General features: G+C 47.9%; 1 protein-coding gene across 2 annotated transcripts in view; it reads left to right on the top strand.

Annotated features, from left to right (window-relative positions):
• Elk3 (ETS transcription factor ELK3) overlaps positions 1-19,600 on the top strand; it is a 63,562-nt gene that overhangs the window by 24,520 nt on the left and 19,442 nt on the right. For both annotated transcript variants that reach the window (XR_013106306.1, XM_076920003.1), the window contains exon 2: positions 1,652-1,860. Coding sequence is in view for 1 of the 2 variants with exons in the window: in XM_076920003.1 (XP_076776118.1) it covers positions 1,654-1,860 (207 nt within the window). In the remaining variant the exon portion in view is untranslated. The remainder of the gene's footprint in view (positions 1-1,651; positions 1,861-19,600) is intronic.

The raw sequence follows: 19,600 nt of genomic DNA, 5'->3' as shown, positions 1-19,600 counted from the left end.
TTGTTAGGGGTGACTAGGGGTTTTCATACTGCAATGGGGGGAGGGGGGTTGCTGTCAGAATCCCAAAGCTCCTTCTTGTGGTGGTGTGGTGGAACCCAGGGCTCACGCTGGCCAAGTGCTCGATTTGAGCAATATTTTGGCCCTGTGAGACCAGTCTGAAGATGCAGAAAGATGTCAGGCAGTTTGAGATCTATCAGAAGGGAATTTTCCTAGCCTGCTTTTCTCTGGCTCCTAGGCCACCTAGAAGAACAATGAGAACAGGTGCTGAGGGGGACTCACTGTAGAAAACTCTACTGGTGGCCATTATTCTGTCTTCCAGGCATCTTTCTCACTGTCCTCATTGTTGTTACCCTGGGCTGTTCCAAACGGACCCCAATGTCTCCTTGCCCTAGATGGAGTTTCCTCATCCTGTCAAGCTTGATGACATTCTCACAGCTTGGCTTTTGTATGTCTTGACATAGAACCCCCAAACTCCTCCTAGACTCAGCACCCAAATCTCAGCTCCATTTGCCCAGATCAAAACACCCGCAGTGTTCACTCTAACTTGTAGGAAGGCTTTTCCTAATTACATGGGCGTTAGTAAAATAAATGGATAAAGCTGGCTAGCTGGCTGGGTGGGTCTGAAGGTGCCTGCCAGCAAATCTGACTTCCTGAGTTCAATCCCCAGAACTCGATGGAAGAAAAGAATGGACAGCTGCAAGTTGTCCTCTGACCTTCACGCACAAGCCATGCTTTGTACGGGTGCACACATACTCAATACATAAGTGTAATAGAACAAAGGGGGTAGTTTCTTATGAATATACTCAAGTGATCAAAATTCAGATCAGACAGTTCAGTGATCCCACCTGAACTGCGTCTGTATGGAGAAGCGGAGTCCACCAGGGTCTAAGAAGTAGCGAGCAGCATGTTAGGAGGAAGGAGAAGCAGAGTTCACGCTACAGGCAAAGATGAAGGATAACATTGTCTTATGGGCTTTCCTCTCCTGGTGGGAAAGCCACTTCCTGCTGGCGTGCTTGAGACGGTGAGGTTTGGGTGACTACATGACAAGTGCTTGGGAAACTGAAGTTCTCTTCCTTCAGTTGGCAACAACTGATTCTTTAAACCAGCATCTACTGACTGGATATCTGCTCCACGCAAGCACTTGTCCTGGGTTCTGAAATCATTGGCAGTGCAAAGAGTAACTGACTTCCCCTCCCTGCAAAGCAAGGCTGGCTCTATAGGGTGAAAGGACACTTCAACCAAGGGATGCTATGGCTTCATGACCCCAGACCCCCGAGTGACGTCACTTGGCTCTAGCAGGCGCTCATGGCCACACCTCAGCAAGGATGACTGACCAAGATGCAGTTGAGGTGATGGGCGGAAATAGATGAAGCTAGCCAATGGAAACTTACTACATTCCTTTAGTCAGTTTATTCTACGTAGCTCCCTGCGAATTTCAGGACCTCCAGGGCACCGCCATTGTGTTCCTGGATCGCAGCTGCTCATAACTGTGCAACCAGAAAGCCTGTGTGTGACTAGGCAGTCCATTGGGATGGGGTGCAAAGTACTCCCTCTTAAGCTCTGTGGAACAGAGCCATAGAGAAGAGCCCTGCACAGCCCCTGGCCTGCAGACCCACGTTCTGACCTGCCTGCCTCCTCCCCTCCACCCCAGGTATGGAGAGTGCAATCACGCTGTGGCAGTTCCTTTTGCACTTGCTGCTGGACCAGAAACATGAGCACCTCATCTGCTGGACATCTAACGATGGCGAGTTCAAGCTCCTCAAGGCGGAAGAAGTGGCCAAGCTGTGGGGCCTCCGCAAGAACAAGACAAACATGAACTACGACAAGCTGAGCAGAGCACTGAGATACTATTATGACAAGGTAAAGCAAGCCTTAGCATCATTGGGGGTGTGGGGGGGAGACAGGGGGGATCCTATGTGGAGTGGTAGGGTGGTGAGGGGGTCTCCTCTTAGTTCATTGAGGAAGGCAGATGAGCCTGTGCTGTGCATCCAATCAGAAGACAGAAGCGGTGACCTGGAGGCAGCTCAGTTAGTGAAGAGCTTGTCCTGCAGGCACAGGATCTGAATTTAATCTCTGGAACCCATGACAAAGGCATGGTGTGGTAGAATATGCTTGCTCTTGGTATCCCAGAGAAAGACAAGTGGAGACAGGAGGATCCCTGGGGCTCACCAGCCAGCCAGCCTTGCCTAACTGTCAAGTTCTGGACCACATAGAGACCGTGTTTAAAAAAAAAAAAAGGCTGATATGTGGGACCTGGTGAACGATGATTCAGGTTGTCCCCTGGCTTCTCTATGCACATGCCTACACATGAACATGTGTACAAACAACTCACAGAAAACACAAGAAGACAGGGGCAATCTATACCTTTAATTTTGAGAAAAACCAGCTGAGGATTTCCCGCCCAGTGGGAACCCTTGGGGGCTCGGTTCTTGCACCCTCCCCGCTTCATATGTAATTTGCTGAAGACGGGCATCTACTCGTGTCAGGCTGTCAGCAGGGCTAAGATGTCCACTGGCTCTGGGGACAATAAGAATTACAGTCTGAGCCGGGCATGGTGGTGCATGCCTTTAATCCCAGCACTCGGGAAGCAGGTGAATCGCTGTGTTTGAGGTCAGCCTGGTCTATAGAGTGAGTTTCAGGATGGCCAGAGCTACCCTGAGAAACATTAAAAGCTAAAAAAAAAAAAAAAAAAAAAAAAAAAAAACAAAACAAAAAAAAAACCCAAAAAACAAAACAAACAAAAAAGAATTACAGTCTACAAAGTCTGTCCATTCTTTCTGGTCAGGAGTTCAGTCAGAAGGACTTTTCCAGGGGAATGGTAGTTTGGGGGTGCAGTATTTCAATACTTGTGTGCTGGGGATTGTGTCCTGGGGCCTTGTGTATGCTAGGCAAGTTCTCTAACACTGAGTTACACTTCCAGCCCTGGACACAATATTACTATCAAGGATCTGGCACCTCAACATCCCTTTCTGTGAAATGGGAAGCATAGCAATACCACAGTCAGGGTCCCTGTGAGGATTTGCTGAGCCGATTCTGTGCCTGGTGTGTGACATTTGGCTTGTTAGTAACTTCTTGAATTAGAAGCAAAGCCAGTCTCATTTTTACATCATGGAGGTGAGGGACAGAGTGTTATAACTAAAAAAAAAAAAAAAAAGTGTGTTTATTTTATGTATATGGTGTTTCACGTGCATGTGTATGTGTAACGTGCATGCAGTACCCATGGAGGCCAGAAGAGGGCGTTGGATCCACTGAGACTGGAATTACAGCAGTTGTGAGCGGCCATGTGGGAGCTGGGAATTGAACTGGGTCTTCTGGAGGAGCAGCCAGTGCTCTTAATCATTAACCTGTCTCTCCGTCTCCTAGAGTGGTTTTAAAGGTGAATCACAGCAAGGACAACTGGCATGAGCTTATTTCATGTCTTGCCAATGAGTTAGAATGCTTGGTAGGGCAAAATTCATTCTATTTAGGATAAATATATCAGACCCGTAATTATTGTCCATTTCCGTTTGAACCCATGCTTGCTGACTATTCAACCTGACGGACAAAAAGGCACAGAATCCTAGAAACCGAAGTGAGCTCTTGTTCTGGGCTCACTACTCTCATGGAAAGGTGAATTTTAAAGTGATTTAAATATTAGTTCCGGATCTATATTTAGTGCCTTCTGTCTGCAAACCTCTTTGGAATTGAGGACAGAAGGATTACACGTTTCAGGAAGTGAAGACATCATTAATTATAAAGGGCTCCTTTCTAGGCTCCTAATTGTATGTGATTATGTCATTGGAGTGCTAAAGGTGCTTCCCATTAACACAGCAATTAATTAATCCCAACTTAATGCGGTCCTACGACGATGTAAAGGCACTTCTCAGCTAATTGCACTGTCCGGAAGCCAAGCAGATGGCGTCTTGCTTTGCATTTTTCCCCAAGTTCTGTGTTCTGCCATGAGAACTGGGGGCCCGGCAGGAGAAAACAGTTTGTCTTGCCTGCTGGCAGAGAGCCTGGAAACATGGCCTTTCTATTGTTTTAAATCAAGGTGTCAAAGAAAAGAGGGCTTGCCTCTGTGCCTGGGACTAGAGTCACCTCTTTAAGTCTTGGGCATAAAGCCCGAGCATGAAGGGACCTGTGTCCTGGGCTGGGGATTGATTGTGGCTGACAGCCTTTGTTTAGACAAGCATGCGTTCTCTAGAGCAAGCAGCTTCAGGCTGGAGAGACGGACAGTAAAGTGCCTTTCCCACAAGCAGAGGGCCCTGATCTCATGGAACCTCTGGAGAAATGCTGGACATGATGGTTCATGATTATAATTCTAGCACTGAGAAGGCAGAGACAGGTACATCCTTAGGGCTCACTGACCAGCTAGCCGAATAGGCGAGCTCCAGGCCAAAGAGAGACCCTGTCACAAAGGATGTTCCTGTTACAAAGGTGTTCCTAAGGGTGACATCTGAAGTCCTCTGGCCTCTACATGCATGCACATGCTTGTACACACACACACACACACACACGTGCATATGCACTCGTTCACATATATATGCACACACAGAAGCACACATACACAGAAGTACAATATACATATTCATAAGCATACCTACATATGCATACATGTACACACAAAAGTGCAGTTCACATACATTGACAAGTACACACGTATGCACACAAACACATGTATAAGCAAGCACAATATACATACATACAAACACACACACACACCTATACACAAGTATAATTCATATATACACAAACACATACACGCACACACACATTTTTTTTTTTTTTAAAGGCAGTGTTGCAGCTGTTGGTCTGTTAGGTGTCTAGGACCCTGTCCTGTCCTGGGGACTTCCTGTTGTATCTTTAAGCTAGATGACAGTCCCATTAGACAGGTTCTGCACCAGCCCTCCTATACAAAGCAGAATATTCAGATTTGGTTGGGAGACCACTCAAGCCCATGCAGCCAGTGGGTGGCAGGGCCCAGGGACCCACCTGCCCTGTGCTGTTCTTTAAGACACAAACCTTCACTTCTGCCTTGGAACCTCTGAGGTCAGGTGGGATGCCCATGTGCTGTTCTAAGCTCAGGAGTTTTTATTATCAAAGGTCTTAATACTGAAACAAGTCCAAACAGATGTCACTATAGACTCTGCATTCGCCTGTTTTCTGTTGCTATGACACAACACACCAGGCTGAGTGTATAAAGAAAGGAGTTCTGGAGATTCAGAAGCACAGCAGTGGCTCTGGTAAGGGTCCCCTTGGTGGCTGTGTCGTAACAGGAGGATGGCGTCATGGCTGAAGCATGTGTGAGGAGACTGAGGTGGGGCTCGCTGTTTTCCAAACAACAGTCCACTCTCATAAGATCTATTCTTGCAAGAGCATCTCTCCTACACCCTCAGTGACATGACACATGATCATGTGACACAGTCTCCAACTCTAAAAGGTGCAGCATTGCCACACTGAGGACTTGGGAACTCTGGGGACATGCTCCAGTCATGGCTGACCACAGAGTCTCAATACAGTTAGAAAAGGAAAGAAGAAGGGGGAGGAGGGAAGAAAAGGGGAGGATGATGAAAGGGAGGAGAGAAGGGAGGAACAGGAGAGCCAGGAGGGAAATGTAGGAAGAAAGCGGCCACTGCGGTATTAAGATCATTTATTTTGCATTTTTTTTGGTTTTGTTTTTGGTTTTTTTTTTCTGGTCAACGCTTCCAGCTTTGCCAGATGCACTCTGGTGAGCTCCTGCATTCATTAAACTGGTTTAAACTATTTTAACTCTTAACAACATTAGGCTGGCAATCATGGTTGACATAAATGTCCGACCTCTCACTGGAAGGGCAGCTTGGATCAGAGCCTCTATGGATATGAAGCCCTTGGGTCACGTGGGCCTGGGCGCGGTGATGTCCTGCCCTGGTTCACTGGTCCCTGCCACTTCTCAGTGTGACAGTCATTGACATGCTCTTCTTCCCCCTCCTCCCTCACCCTCAGCCTGTGAGTGGGATAACTCTGTGGCTGTCTTACTCTGCAAGCCATGGTAATTTTGTCTGCTGTCTTCTCTGGCCTTCTCTTGCACGCGTCCTTTCCCTGGTGGCTGAAAATGCGCATCCTTTGGTTTGTCCTAATAGGGAAGTTTCTCTGCCAGAACAGACAAGCCTGAGAGAAGCATTATTTTTATATGGTATATGTTGTATTTTTAGCTTGTTCCAGCATATTAAAAGTGGGCAGAGGAGAAATGTGTTAAAAAAAAAAAAAAAAAAAAACTATACTAGAAGACATTGAGGTAAAATATGTGTTCATGACATCTGGCAGGATGAAGGGCCCCTCAAAACATGTACCCTCCAGCCCACAGATTGTAACAGAGAGGTGGGCATGGTATGGCCTTTGGACTAGATGTCTGGGTTAGAATCCAGCTGCCGGAGAAGCAATCACTCTGGGCCTTAGCCTCCTTTTAAAATGTATTTATTTATTGAATACATTTGTATGCATTCATGTTTTGTGCGCATGCCTGTGGGTGCATGGGGAAGCCAGAGGTCAGCGTCAGGTCTCTGAGACAGGCTCTCTCGGTGAGCATCAGGAATCCTCCTGACTCTACCTCTCCAGCACTGAGATTGCAAACACACACCAGAGATCAGACCTGAGGTTGGTCCTCTTGCTTACAGCAGAAGCACTTTACTGACTGAGCCATCTCTCCAGCATCCCCGCATCCCATTTCATTCTGTGAACTGAGGATTGGTCCCAGCACCCTCACATGCTAGGCAAGTACACTCTCCTTTTTATGGACATTGAAGATGCCAGCAGAATCAATTCGAGGGCCCAAGGTGAATCGTCTCAGGGGCACCTGTACCCCTTTGACATGGTGCCCACTACTTGAAAAATATGATGAAGCCTTGACCAGAATCATAATGTGGGTGATCATATTTCTCTACCACTGGTTTTAAAACTTTGGGTGAATGCAGAGAAGGAAAATCAACCTTTGTCCCAACCTTTACAATGAGCATGTGGGGAAGGGAAGATGGTCCCCTTTGCCCTGCTGTATAAATGTCTGAGCGTGGCCAGCAACTTTTGCCAGTTAACTTTTTCTATACAGTTAGGCTGTTCTGAAAATTCTCCCACCTTTCCTGAGTCAGAGCCAGCACACTTTCCCCGCGCACTCAGAGGGAATGAGCCATCCATCTCCTCATGCCCTTTAGAATCAAGATTTTGGAATCAGGACCAAGGAGGTTGGAGGGCGGCCTTTCACTTCCACTACCACAAAGCACTCAGTCTTAGCAGTGCCTCCCCTTCCTGGATCACATGAGGATCTGGAGTTGAGGATGCATGCCCAGGTACCCAGCAGGGGTCAGCCCCTTGTGGCGTACATGCTCAGGAGTACGCGCCATTTTACCATTCATGTTTGTGAATCTTAATGTGTTGGGTGACAGAGGCTGGTTATTTAGAGGTCTTCCTCCCTCCCAGAACCACACGTTACTAGTATTATTGATTGTCGAGATTGAGTCTAGCCATGCAGCTCAACAAGGAACATAATGCTATGACAGGGATGACACTAGATTCAATGGCACGTGTGTCACACCGTGTCTATGACAGCAAGGGCTTTAAGAGGTGACTGGGCTGAGAGGAAAACCATGCCTGATGGCTCAGATTCTGGGGTGGTCACAGCATCCACCCTCACATCTCTGTATTCCCACATGGACACATGGGAAAGTCTGAGGTGGGGGCCGTCGGGGTTTGCAGTAATGAGCTCCAGCAAAAGCCCATCCGAAGCTTTTGAAGAGGCTACTGGGCAGACCCTAGTCCTAGGGGACACCCAGTTCAGGGAGCAGCATGCTTTACTTCTGGGAAGGCTGGGGGGGGGGGGTCCTGGGGGATAGGGCAGATAGGTAATGGCTGAGGGATCCCTGGTCAGAAACTCTTAGGCATTGAGGGACCACTGAGGAGTCTTAGGCAGTGGAAGGCAGAGGTGGTAGAGTGACCAGGGCTCTGGGTGGTACTCACCTTCTTGGGATAGCTTGCCTTCCCTGGTGTCGAATGACTCTCTGGATGAGCTTCTCAGCTCAGCTCAGATGAGTTGATGAAGGGTTTAATAGGTTCCCCACCCCCAATTAGTTTTAAACCATCACAGCAGAAAGGCAGACTAATGATGTCATCATAACGATGTCTTTCGGAGATTTTGTTAGTAAGCTGACATTTTACTCCTTCACGGTACTGAGCATGCGTGGTTTTAAATCAAGGAAGGAAGGAGAGACTGATGAACAGTCAGTGTAGCTGCCCTCCCACTCCATGGACCACAGGGCACTGCTGCTTTCATTAACTTAAAAATATGAATTTATTTCATGTGTATGGGTGTTTGATGTGCATGTATGTCTGTATACCATGTGCATACCTGGACCCCGAAGCGGGCGTCAGTCCCTGGGACTGGAGTTACAGACGGTTTTGAGCTGCCATGTAGGTGCTGGGAATTAACCCCTTTCCTCTGGAAAAGCAAAGACAAGACTTTTAAGCACTGACCGCCTCCCCAGCTCCCTGCATTCACTACATAACAACTCTTGGGTGCTTACAGCTCGACATGGACAAGATCCTTCTCTGTCACCTCTGTTCCCATGTCCTCAAGTCCCTCAGCCATTTAGTTGAAAATGTCCCTCCTCCTCCTTGCACGGTTTGGCAACTCTGGGGCTGGGGACAGACATGTAAATCATTCCCACACCCCAGATTATGGAAAGTGCTACAGTGATGTGGTGCTGGGCCTTCTGGAGGAGGGAAGAAGGGGGAGTAGAGATGGAGAGAAGATTTCTGGGGGGTCAAGATACTTGTTGACCAGGGGCTCCTGGGCTGGACCTGAGTTCAGCTGGTGCCAGGCTGGGAGACATCAGGAAGGAACACCAAGCGGAGACCAGCGATGTGGGCAGATGGGAGGTATGAGCATTTGACCTTTCCAAGAGCAGAGTATTTATTTAGGGAAAGAGGCTGAGACGAGACCAGGAGAGAAGCGTAGAGCAGCAATTGGCACTTTCTCTCGAGAGCCAGTAAAGCATGGGAAGCAAGAAGGAGCCATGATTCGATTTGAATTTTTGGAAAAATAAAACTCCGCATCCCCTGTGCTTCTTAACATCGGTGGCTTCGTGCTCAGATGCCACCGCTCTGATCCTTTTGGCCAGTTATTGAGAAAGCATAGTCCACACTGAGTGGATTGGTCACATCATGACATCAGAACTGAGGCCTGCAGCCCACCCCCCACTCCCACTCCCAGCAACCCCAGAGACAGGGAAGGAAAGTGTCACTACCTTGCCCTCCTGCAGGTGCAGTTGCTCATGGGAAGCTGATGACATCATCGACCTAGGTTGCTACAGAGACCAATCCGGAAGCTTACTTAATCCCTTACCCTTTTCCACCAACAGACCTATTGTCTCTGCCTTTGGCTGTGAGCATTCCTCCCAGGGGAGCCTGGAATCTTTGCCAGCTCCCTTCTCAGCCACAGACGAAACTGGCAATGGGATGAACGGTCCTTCCGTCTCCACGGCAACATGCCAGCTGATCCTCGCGGGGGTGCCTTGGGATCCTTACCTAATTGGAGGGAAATTAGGGGAGAGCAGTCAAGACAGAGTCACCAGCACCAAATCCCAGGAAGTTGAACGCATCACCTTCTTAGCTTAATTGGGTAATATTTTTTTTAAATCGGGTATGCAATCGCACTGAGAAAATGTGAGTATTAATAATGTGTACCTGAAGTCAGCTGTCTGTGCCGAAAAGCCTCGGCTCTGGTGGGATCCTTTAATACCCCCAAAATTAAATTTCTGAGAAGATAAAATGATATCTCTTCAGAGTGGAGAAAGAATGAGTCCAGCAGGTGCTCCTACCCTGGAACTTCCTCGAATGCCCATCTGAGCTGTTGTCATAGTGCTCTGTGTATGGTTGGGAACCTTTCTGCCTGGCCCTAGAGAGTCTTGGGCCCTCTGCTGGGTGTCTTTTTGTATCATGTCAGCTGTTCAGATTGTTAGAGGACAGCAGATGGCACCTGGGCTCTTGTCCAGAGGCCAAGGGTGTAAGTAAGCAGGACTTCCCTGCATGAACTTGGCCCTGGAGGCTGCCTGGAGACCTGTTTGGTAGCTGAACATCCCCGTGGAGGGCTTCTAAGCTGGCCACCTTGCCCCAGGAGATGGCAGCCAGCATAAGGTGGCAGGCCGTGGGAGTGCAAGGGGTCGGAGGCGTTATTTGGGGGTGCTTCCTGTCTTGCACATGCTTCCAAGCTGGTGTCCCCCGTAGCCCTCCAGATTCCTCCAAATAGGGTGGTTGCTAAGAAACGGGATGCGGCAGTCTTGAGAGCACAGTTAATGTGTTGATGGGGCTGCTGCGTGGTACTCAGATGCCGAGGCTCCCACAGCCCTGCCAAATCGCTGCATCAGGCACTTGCCCTTGCCCACACCGAGTCCCCCTTGGCAGGCACCAGCATTCCTGCTCCGGGATCTTAGCTGCAGGGAAAATTTAAGGATTGTGTAGACAAACTGACAAAAACCGCCAACATTCACATCACACCTCCCACCACCCACCAGCCGCCAGCTGCTCCTCTAGGCGGCCTCTTCCCACCAGCTCAGCTCTTACCCCAGATGGTGACGCCAGGAGGGAAGGAAGCTCACGTGTATGGGGCATGCTGTGTAGGGCTGTGTGCTAGGCACTGAACATTTGTTAACTCCTAAGGCATCTGGCCTCATGGCCAGTGATGGACCCATTCTAGAGACAAAGATGCTGAGTCTTAGGCACATGGGTGTTAAACTGCACACCCAAGATGAAGCAGCTGCTTAGGATCAAGCATTCATCCTAGAAGTTTGACCTTGGCTGTGTAGTTTGTGCAGATCGCTGGGAGCCCAGGCTGGAGTTTTCATCCTTCATCATTATCTCTTATATAGGCCAAGAGAAGGAGAGGCCCCAACATTGACTGCTCTAGTGGTCAATGGAAAGACTGTTCTGAGCTTTGAGTGTTAGGTGGTAAGGTGCTCTGAGCTGGCTGTGGATAGGGGGTGGGGCAGGGGGGGTGGTTGGTTGGTCGCACCAGAAAACGCACACGGTTCCTGAAGGAAACCAGGCTGAGGGCTGGAGAGGAGACAGAGACACAGAGACAGACAGAAAGAAGACAGGCGGGTACACCCCTCCTGTCTGGTTTTGTACCACCGTAACCACCCAGTGGCCCCAGGGAAAACCCCAAACTCTCCTTACTATCTGGCCTCCCTCTACTGGTTCTGAACATTCCTGCCTTTCAGCTTCATCCTTAGCCCTGCCTACCTTGCCTACCTGCTTCAGGCCACATCTACTGCTGACTTTGTACCTTGTCAGCCCCTGCTTCGAGTCTGCCTTCCCTGTTCTGTGCCCCCTCCTATTTTACTGCCACCTCCACCCCTTCCCCATGGTTTTTCTTAACACCACTGTAGTTAGTCTCCGAAGTGCCTGCTGTGGTAGCTTCCTGTAACTGTAGAATTGTAGAATGTATGCATGAGGAGTTAGCATAGGAGGAAATCTGTCACTGTGAAATGCCAGCACTGGAAAGGCCCAAAGAAACCACCTTGCCTGCTGTCTGCACCTCGAACAAGCAAGGATCCCAAAAGGAGAGAGAGTACTTTTTATTAGTTTTCTTTTCTTTTTCTTTCTTTCTTTCTTTCTTTCTTTCTTTCTTTCTTTCTTTCTTTCTTTCTTTCTTCTTCTTCTTCTTCTTCTTCTTCTTCTTCTTCTTCTTCTTCTTCTCCTTCTCCTTCTCCTTCTCCTTCTCCTTCTCCTTCTCCTTCTCCTTCTCCTTCTCCTTCTCCTTCTCCTTCCCCTTCCCCTTCCCCTTCCCCTTCCTCCTCCTCCTCCTCCTCTTCTTCTTCCTCTTCTTCCTTCTTCTTCTTTTTGGCTAGGTGCTTGTCCTTAGTGTGCTTTCAATGGCTGTTATAAAGCACCATGACCAAAAGCAACTTGAGGAGAAAAGGGTTTATTTCTGTCATGAAGGGAAGGCTGGGCAGGCAGGAACCAGGATGCAGGAGCTGATGCAGAGGCTATGGAGGAGCTCTGCCTACTGGCTTGCTTCCCATGGCTTGCTCAGCCTGCTTGCCTGTACCACTCAGGACTTTCTGCCCACGGGTAGCACCGCCCACAGTGGGTGGGGCCCTCCCACATCAATCACTAATCAAGAAAATGCCTTGCAGATTTTCAACAGGCAATCTGATGGAGGCGGTTTCTCAATTAAGGTTCCTTTGTCCCAGACAACTCTAGTTTGTGTCAAATAGACAAAAAAATAAAATCAGAATAGTGCCAGAGACTGAGCCCAAGGTTCTGTCTCCAATATAGGATGTCAAAAATCCATACGGCAAAGACAGGGTTGGAGTGTATTTCTGTCCACCTGTGGTCCTGATATCCCCATGCCGACTGGCATCATTAGAGTTGGCCACTCAAAATGGAGAACCATTGTAATTCCCCAACCCAGCCCGGGAAGGTTTATGCTGGCGGAACAGTCTTATGGTTCAATTTATTGAGGACAAACACTCTTGGAGAAATGCTTCAGGGAGTCAGGGTAAAATTAGAGCTGAACCCAGGAAGAAGCAGCTGCAGAGAGAGTAGAGGAGAAAGATGCCTTCAGCATCCAGCTTGAGTCTCTCAGGAAAGGGTGTCCTGCCAGACCAGCAAGAAGAAGAGTTTCCCATTTGTAGCACCCTCAGGGTGCCACGGTGGCTCAGGCAAGTCTGAGGAGCCCTCTCTCTGTCAAGTGACCACATTTGGTAAGCTGATTCACACTGCAGTTTGCCAATGGCAAAAAACAAAGAAATCTTAACCCAAACCACAAGAAAACTTCTTGTGGAGCAAGGCCAACTCGGAGCCAAACTTAGGGTGTGTTATTCTTAGAAGTTTGGGGTGGTGTGTGTGTACATGCATGTGTGGGTGTGCTCCAAACTTAAGATTTAGACAATGGGTGTTCCAGCTCGGCCTAGCCTGGTGCCTAGACCAACATTCAGTGCAGAAGGCATGCTAGGAGCTTCATGGAGGCCATGGTTCTGCTGAGCAGAGGCAGCTTTAAGAGCTGCTGTAACAGATAACACCAGACTTGGTACCTCAAAGTAACAGAATTTTTATTGTCCCCCAGGAAGCCAAAAATCTGAAGCTAGGTGATAGCTGGGCCCCTGGATGGCTTCAAGGAAGATACTCTGCCTCTCTCCCTGGTAGCTCCCAGCAGTCCTTGATGTTCCATTGCTGTATCCCCCATTCTCTACCTCTGTCTTTACGTGTCTTTCTTGAGTGCCCCTCCCTGTGCTCTTCTTACAGGACACTAGTCATCCTCGTACCTCCTGCTTACCCTGAATCTCAACATCTCTTGGCCAATTTCATCTGCAGAGATCTTATTTCCAAATAAGGCCACATTCTGAGCTTCAGAGGAGGCATGAGTTCTGGGGGAAAATACCGTCCAACCACACTGTGGGAGTAGAGAATGCTGCCTTGTTAAAAGTAGCTCAGGTGGATGGGGTCAAAGAGCCTTTTAGAAGTGCTCCTTGGGGGCAAATGTGATGCAACCTTACCTGAAACATTTAGAGCTGACTCCCAAAAACCCATCTGCAGCTTAGAGCCCCTGCCAGCCCACAGGCCCCAGGCTGAGAAGAGGCAGGGCTTACGTTGTTCATATACATTAACACTGGGAGGCTTACCGGACTCACACTGGCTCTGTTTTTGCAGAGCCTGGACACTTCCAAAGCAAAGTGTCTCTTGGGGTTTGTGGGTAGTTTGCTGGTTAACGGACAGGGTGCACTGAGCATGGGTCCTGTGGGCATTATATTCTAACTTTGGAGAGGGGACACTTCAGGATCTATGTCAGGAGAATGAGTCAGCCTCCAGTCTGGACATGACCTCAGAGGATGAACTTCTGTGGGGTGTTGGCTGGGAAGCCAATGACTTGGAGACATGCCACCCCTGCTGCTGGAGACTGTGGGAACTCAGCTCAAAGCTTTGGGTCCCCCGTCTGTAAAATGGGTGTGTAAGTGGCGTGAGGCTTCCTCATAGGCTTTAGAGTGAGTTGCCAGCTAAGGAATTCTGATTGCCCCACAGCAGAATAATAGAACAGTGTGTTATGATGATCACTGTTGGCTATGCAGAACCCAGCAGTGTCCAGTCTTGTTTCAAGGACTCTATGAGCTGAGTATAGACACATATGAGCCTCTAAGAGCCAACCATCTCATGAGCTATTTTTCTTTCTGTTTTAGAGATGGCAATCCGAGGCCTATGGAAGTTAAATAACGTTCCCCGGCAATACTAAGTAGAAAGACTGGGACTTGAACCCAGTTCTGTCATCCCAGTGTTATTTCATATAATGCCGGTCCATTGGTGCTGGTCTTTGTTGTGTGAACTGCTGATTCCACACCAAGCCATGTGTAGTTTGTTTTCTGTCACTCTTCTTAGGTGGCATACCACTTACAGGTTGGCTGTTGATGGCTAGTCAAGGTCGGGATTATAGGGTCCAAGTGCTTCATGCCAGGGTGTCCCATCAAAGCAGGTACCTCCTTGCCCCAGGGATGGGCAAAATGGTCACGAATGTTTGTGGTTATAAGAAGTGAGCCTTCTTACAAGGAAACAGAAGGAGCCTTTCTTCAGAAAGGACCTTATTTCCTTAGCAAGGACCCACCCAGTTCCTGGGCCCTCCTCAGCCAACCCCACTGCTGTTCTGGAATGTAAAAACTCTGGATTCTGGTGTGCTAGTAACCACCTGTGGACCAGAGCAGTTGCCTTCTGGAAGGCGATGTGGTCACTGAACAGAAGTGTCTCAGGCCTATCTCAGACAGTCCAGTTTAGACTTCAGGTACAGTTCACAAGCCACGTGACTTGAGGTCAGTTTCAATTTGACAAGTAACATGTAGTAATTACATACCGTGTAGAAAATGCAAATTGAAGAAAATACTATAACCACTATTATGTTTTATTATCCATCTTAATTAATTTCTTTCTCTTTTAAACATGAATTTATATATATGCATATATTATGTATATATGTATACATGTGTATGTATATACGTATGTATACATATATACATATGTGTATATTATGTATATATGTGTATGTATACATATACATATGTATACATATATATGTGTATGTATACATATGTATATATATATATAGTAAAATTCCATTGAGATGATGGAATATCCCATGCATACTATAATTTTTCACCTAAGGTATATGTAAAGACATAAGGAAGTCAGAACACTATTGTTCTCTGAAATAATGACAGCACACTCCATTCTATGGCTGCCCTAATATTTAATGCACTTCTCTATGGCGGAGGATTGGACCAAACCTCCCTCCCTGTCTACACAGTGACTCCTGACAGCTCCATCTTTGAAGCAGCTGGGTGGTGTGTCCCTTGTAAGGTGGCTGTGTTCGCGGCACACAGTGGCTTGCACGGGTGCTGGCTGTGGTCCGTTAGCCTTCTTTCCCACGGCTCAGTTCGTATGAAATGGTTACTATGAGAAGATGCCCCATGGAAACCCATCATCCCATGTCTGCCAGCACTCAGGCTCCTGGTTCCCTATGCCAGGGATCTTGGTGACAGGCCCTGGGGCCAGCAGCCTCTAGCCATCCTCCTTTGGAGCCAGAGTCACCATCAGGAAGGCAGGCTATGCCTCCTTGTCTGGCAGCACAATTTCTACTTCAAGAGGTATGAAGCAGCAGTTGGCATCATCTGGGTGTCTGGTTCTCATCTGTCCCTCTGCACAGGATCTGATGTGCAGTGCCTCTGTCACAGGCTGTGATCCCTATCTCTGGGAATCCCGAGAGTCCTCAGTTTATCAGTGGCTCCCTGAAGGCCACTGCTCTTGTCCCTTCCCCTGCCCCCAGCCCTGGGAATTAATTGGGTCCTGTGAGGTTTTCTTCTTGGTCAAATGTCAGATGCTGGCTACGTTCAGCATTACACACCACAAACCTCACATCTCTTCCTCGTCTGGATCTAAATCAAGCATCGTGTTTGCCCCGCTTGGTTGAGATATACAAACCAGCTATAATCTGCCTGCTGAGCCATGGGTCATTTAACTCAGAACTGTGAAAAAAAAAATCTGGAATATGTATAAGCCACCTAGGAGGTTCATGTTGTCTATTAAACTGTCATCCAGGCCAAGAGCAGGTAGCGCTAATGGATTAATACTGGCTAAATGGGGATAGAAAATAAGGACAATAATTTAAAGCTGATAAATGACACAGGCTTTTCGTGTGTGGATTTATTGGGTATCTGGTTACAAGCTTTAGCTGGGCTGGGCAGTCCCATTCTACAGATAAGAACTTAATCCGAGCACAGCCTTGAAATACTATCAAATAGATATTTCTGGGAAAGGTCCTCCTATATTGTCCCGTTTCCCAGCACAAGGCTGAGAAAAGCCCCAGCTGGTGCAGGAAGCGTCTGCACAACTTTCCCTGCAGGCTGTGTGAATGACTGACATACATGTCTCAGGGCTGAGCTCAGGGCAAGGGCGTGGCAAGGTCAGAGGGCAAAAGGCTGCAATTCTAGGGAGTCTTCAGAGGATGGAGTGTTAGCGAGCTGGACCAGGGAGAAGGATGAGAAGCCCATTGAGAAAATGAGAGTTGGCTAAGAAGTTAGCCTGAGCACATGAAAGTCGGACATTCAGCCGAGATCAACACTCAAGTGCCAGCCAGGAAAGCATGTTCCACACATACATGATGAGGATTTACGGAGTCGACAAACCGGTGAGACAGAAGTTCTAGAAGCTCTCAAAGGAGGTGTAATATTGTAGGGGCGTGCATGTATCTATGTAGATAGCATCTATGTAGAAGGTTTTTAGCTTAAATAAGCTGTCATGGTTTGAATATGCTTGGCCCAGAGAGTGGCAGTATTTGGAAGTGTGACCCTGTTGGAGAAGGTGTGGCCTTGTTGAGGTAGGTGTGTCACCTCAGGCTTTAAGACCCTATTCCTAGCTGCCTGGAAGTCAGTCTTCCACTAGCAGCCTTCAGATTAAAATGGAGAAATCTGAGCTCTGCCTACATCATGACCCCTAGATGCTGCCTTGCTCCTGCCTTGAGGATACTGGACTGAACCTCTGAACCTGGAAGCCAGCCCCCATTAAATGTTGTCTTTATAAGAGTTGCCTTGGTTGTGGTGTCTGTTCACAGCAGTCAAACCCTACCTAAGACATAAGCCATGGGGTGCTGGGTATGGTGGTACATGACTTTAATTGTAGCCCTCAAGAGGCAGAGACAGGCTGATCTCTCTTGAGTTCCAGGCCTGTGCCATCTACACAGCGAGTTCCAGACCAGCTTAAGACACAGTCTCAAAAAAATGTTGGAAGCAGGGGGTGTGTGTGGGGGGGTGGAAAGACTGTAAGAGCTAGCGTTTGGAGAACATCGTTGCCAAAGTGTCTCCTGGTCATGGCCGATACACTCAGTACCTCACCCCAGCTGTAGCTACCTGTACAAGATCGGCCTGTCAACAATTCCTCATGAAAGAGAAAAGGATCACGAGGCCTCACCCATCCCTGAGGGACTGTTGCTAGTTACCATTGGCTGGGGAAAAGGGTGTTGCATTCTTCAGTGGTATAACCTCTGATATGCTACCCATCCCCAGTTACTAACCTCCCGCCCATCGCTCAGGCAGGCAATCCTGTTACACTCGGTAGACTAGGTAGATCACACACGTATACGTATACAAGGCCTGACAGTGGGAGAAGGGTTTCAATAGGAGAAAGAGGGAGGATGAGAGGGTAAGAGGGAAAGGGGTGGACTGAAATTCATTATATACATGTATGAAGCTGTCAAGTAATTTAAATACATAGTTATAAAAATCTTGGGGCTAAGCATGTGACCATATATATTCAAATTCATATACTATACAAATGCTTAGTGAGCTTATTTGAGTATTATCCTAATATAACTAGGAATGCAAATTCAATCCCCAAAGCATGTTACCTAGTACTGTGTGTGCATATACATGCGCGCGCGCGCGCACACACACACACACACACACACACACACACACACACACACACACACAGTAGATGTGTATATGTATATATGCATATGTATTCAAGTCATAAAAGTTTAGGAAAATTTTCATCTGTCTGCTACACTTAGACATGATTTTGAGAATTCAGCAGATACAGAAGAAAAGGCGTGCCTGTGTTGAACACCTATACATTTCTTGTCAGTACCCAGTATACCGACCGTGTCTGTAATATTAACATTCTGTTAGGGATAGAAGGAATATGGAGATGGTTTAAAGTCTACGGGAAGGTGTGCACAGGCCATCTGTGAATTCCGTGTCACTTTATATAAGAGACTTGTGCATCAGAAGGGTGCAGATGCCAACTCCCCACAGACAGTGAGCTACGAGAGGGCCATATTTGGGATTACTTACACAGCCCTGTCCTCTTCAAAGAGAGGAGCCAGTGTCCACACGGACATATTTAAGCAGTTACTGACACACCTGATCTTGCAGGTGAGCCTTTGGCCTGTCAGGGTTGCAGACAGTTCTGGGGAAACGGAAGTCAGTTTATTTGTGATATTTTTCTTTCTATCATGGTGAACTATCTCAGGGAGGTGGGAAGTGAGTTGGGAGAGGTGTCTGCTCTGACACCCTGTCAGACTGCTCACACTTGAGGTTTCTGCACCGCTTGTGTGATAGTGTCATGTGACAGTGAGGGTGTCATGTGACAGTGATGATATCATGTGACAGAGTATCATGTGATAGTGAAGGTGTCATGTGACAGTAAGGGTGTCATGTGACAATGAGGGCATCAGGCGACAGTGAGGGTTTCATGTGACAGTGAAGGTGCCATGTGACAGTGGGGTCATTTCCAACCCCAACCTTCATTTTCAGGGAATCACTGTTGTGTGTCTGCTGTAGGGTAGTCTTACTCTCCTTTCTCTGAAGCTGTCCTTGTCCTTGCTGCCTGAGGCTCACTGGAAAGGGTGCAGAGTTGGTCTTGCTCAGTCCACATTTCATGGGAGATTACACAGTGGCTGCTTCCCCACATAGAAAGGAGGCAGATGTGCACAACTTTCTCCTTCAAACCACAGAAAGTTACTTGGCTCAACTGCATCAGTGTCTGTCAGATTACCAGGCAACAGGGAGTAATAAATACTTGTGAGTCTGGTATTGAAAAGGTAAAAAACCCAGACTCTTTTAAGATATCTCCATCACTTACCATAATAAGAGCCCTCCTTACCCAAGTGCTGCTCTGCCTTGGTCCTGGCTTAAGTAGCCTTCTACCCTGGCCAAGAGCCAGATGTTTCCAAGTTCGGCTTTCTGACAGTGTGTAATTTACAGACCATGGACCTCAGTTTCCACATCTGTCACATGGAGCAATAACCTCACAGATGATTAAATGAGTTACTAGCTCTTAGCACAGTGCCCAGCAAATACATGCTCAACAAGCCCTAGCTATTCTGGTTGCCTACACTACGTTCCTGCCGACTTAGTAGGAGATGTTCTTTTGGAATGGTAGAGAGGTCAGCAAATATTCACGGTCCCTCTTATTCCCAGGATCTGCCCTGGAAGGAAAGAGCGCTGCTGTTTTAGCTGTTCCATGGCCCACCTTCCTTTTCATGGTCTACCTGTGGCTATCTGTATGCGGCTTTCCTTGCTAGTGTCTGTCGTGTAAGCAGACATCCCTCGGGCTG

This window comes from Arvicanthis niloticus, chromosome 22 (genome assembly GCF_011762505.2).
Source record: "Arvicanthis niloticus isolate mArvNil1 chromosome 22, mArvNil1.pat.X, whole genome shotgun sequence".
Classification (NCBI taxonomy): Eukaryota; Metazoa; Chordata; class Mammalia; order Rodentia; family Muridae; genus Arvicanthis; species Arvicanthis niloticus.
This window is presented reverse-complemented; position numbering and strand designations above follow the sequence as displayed.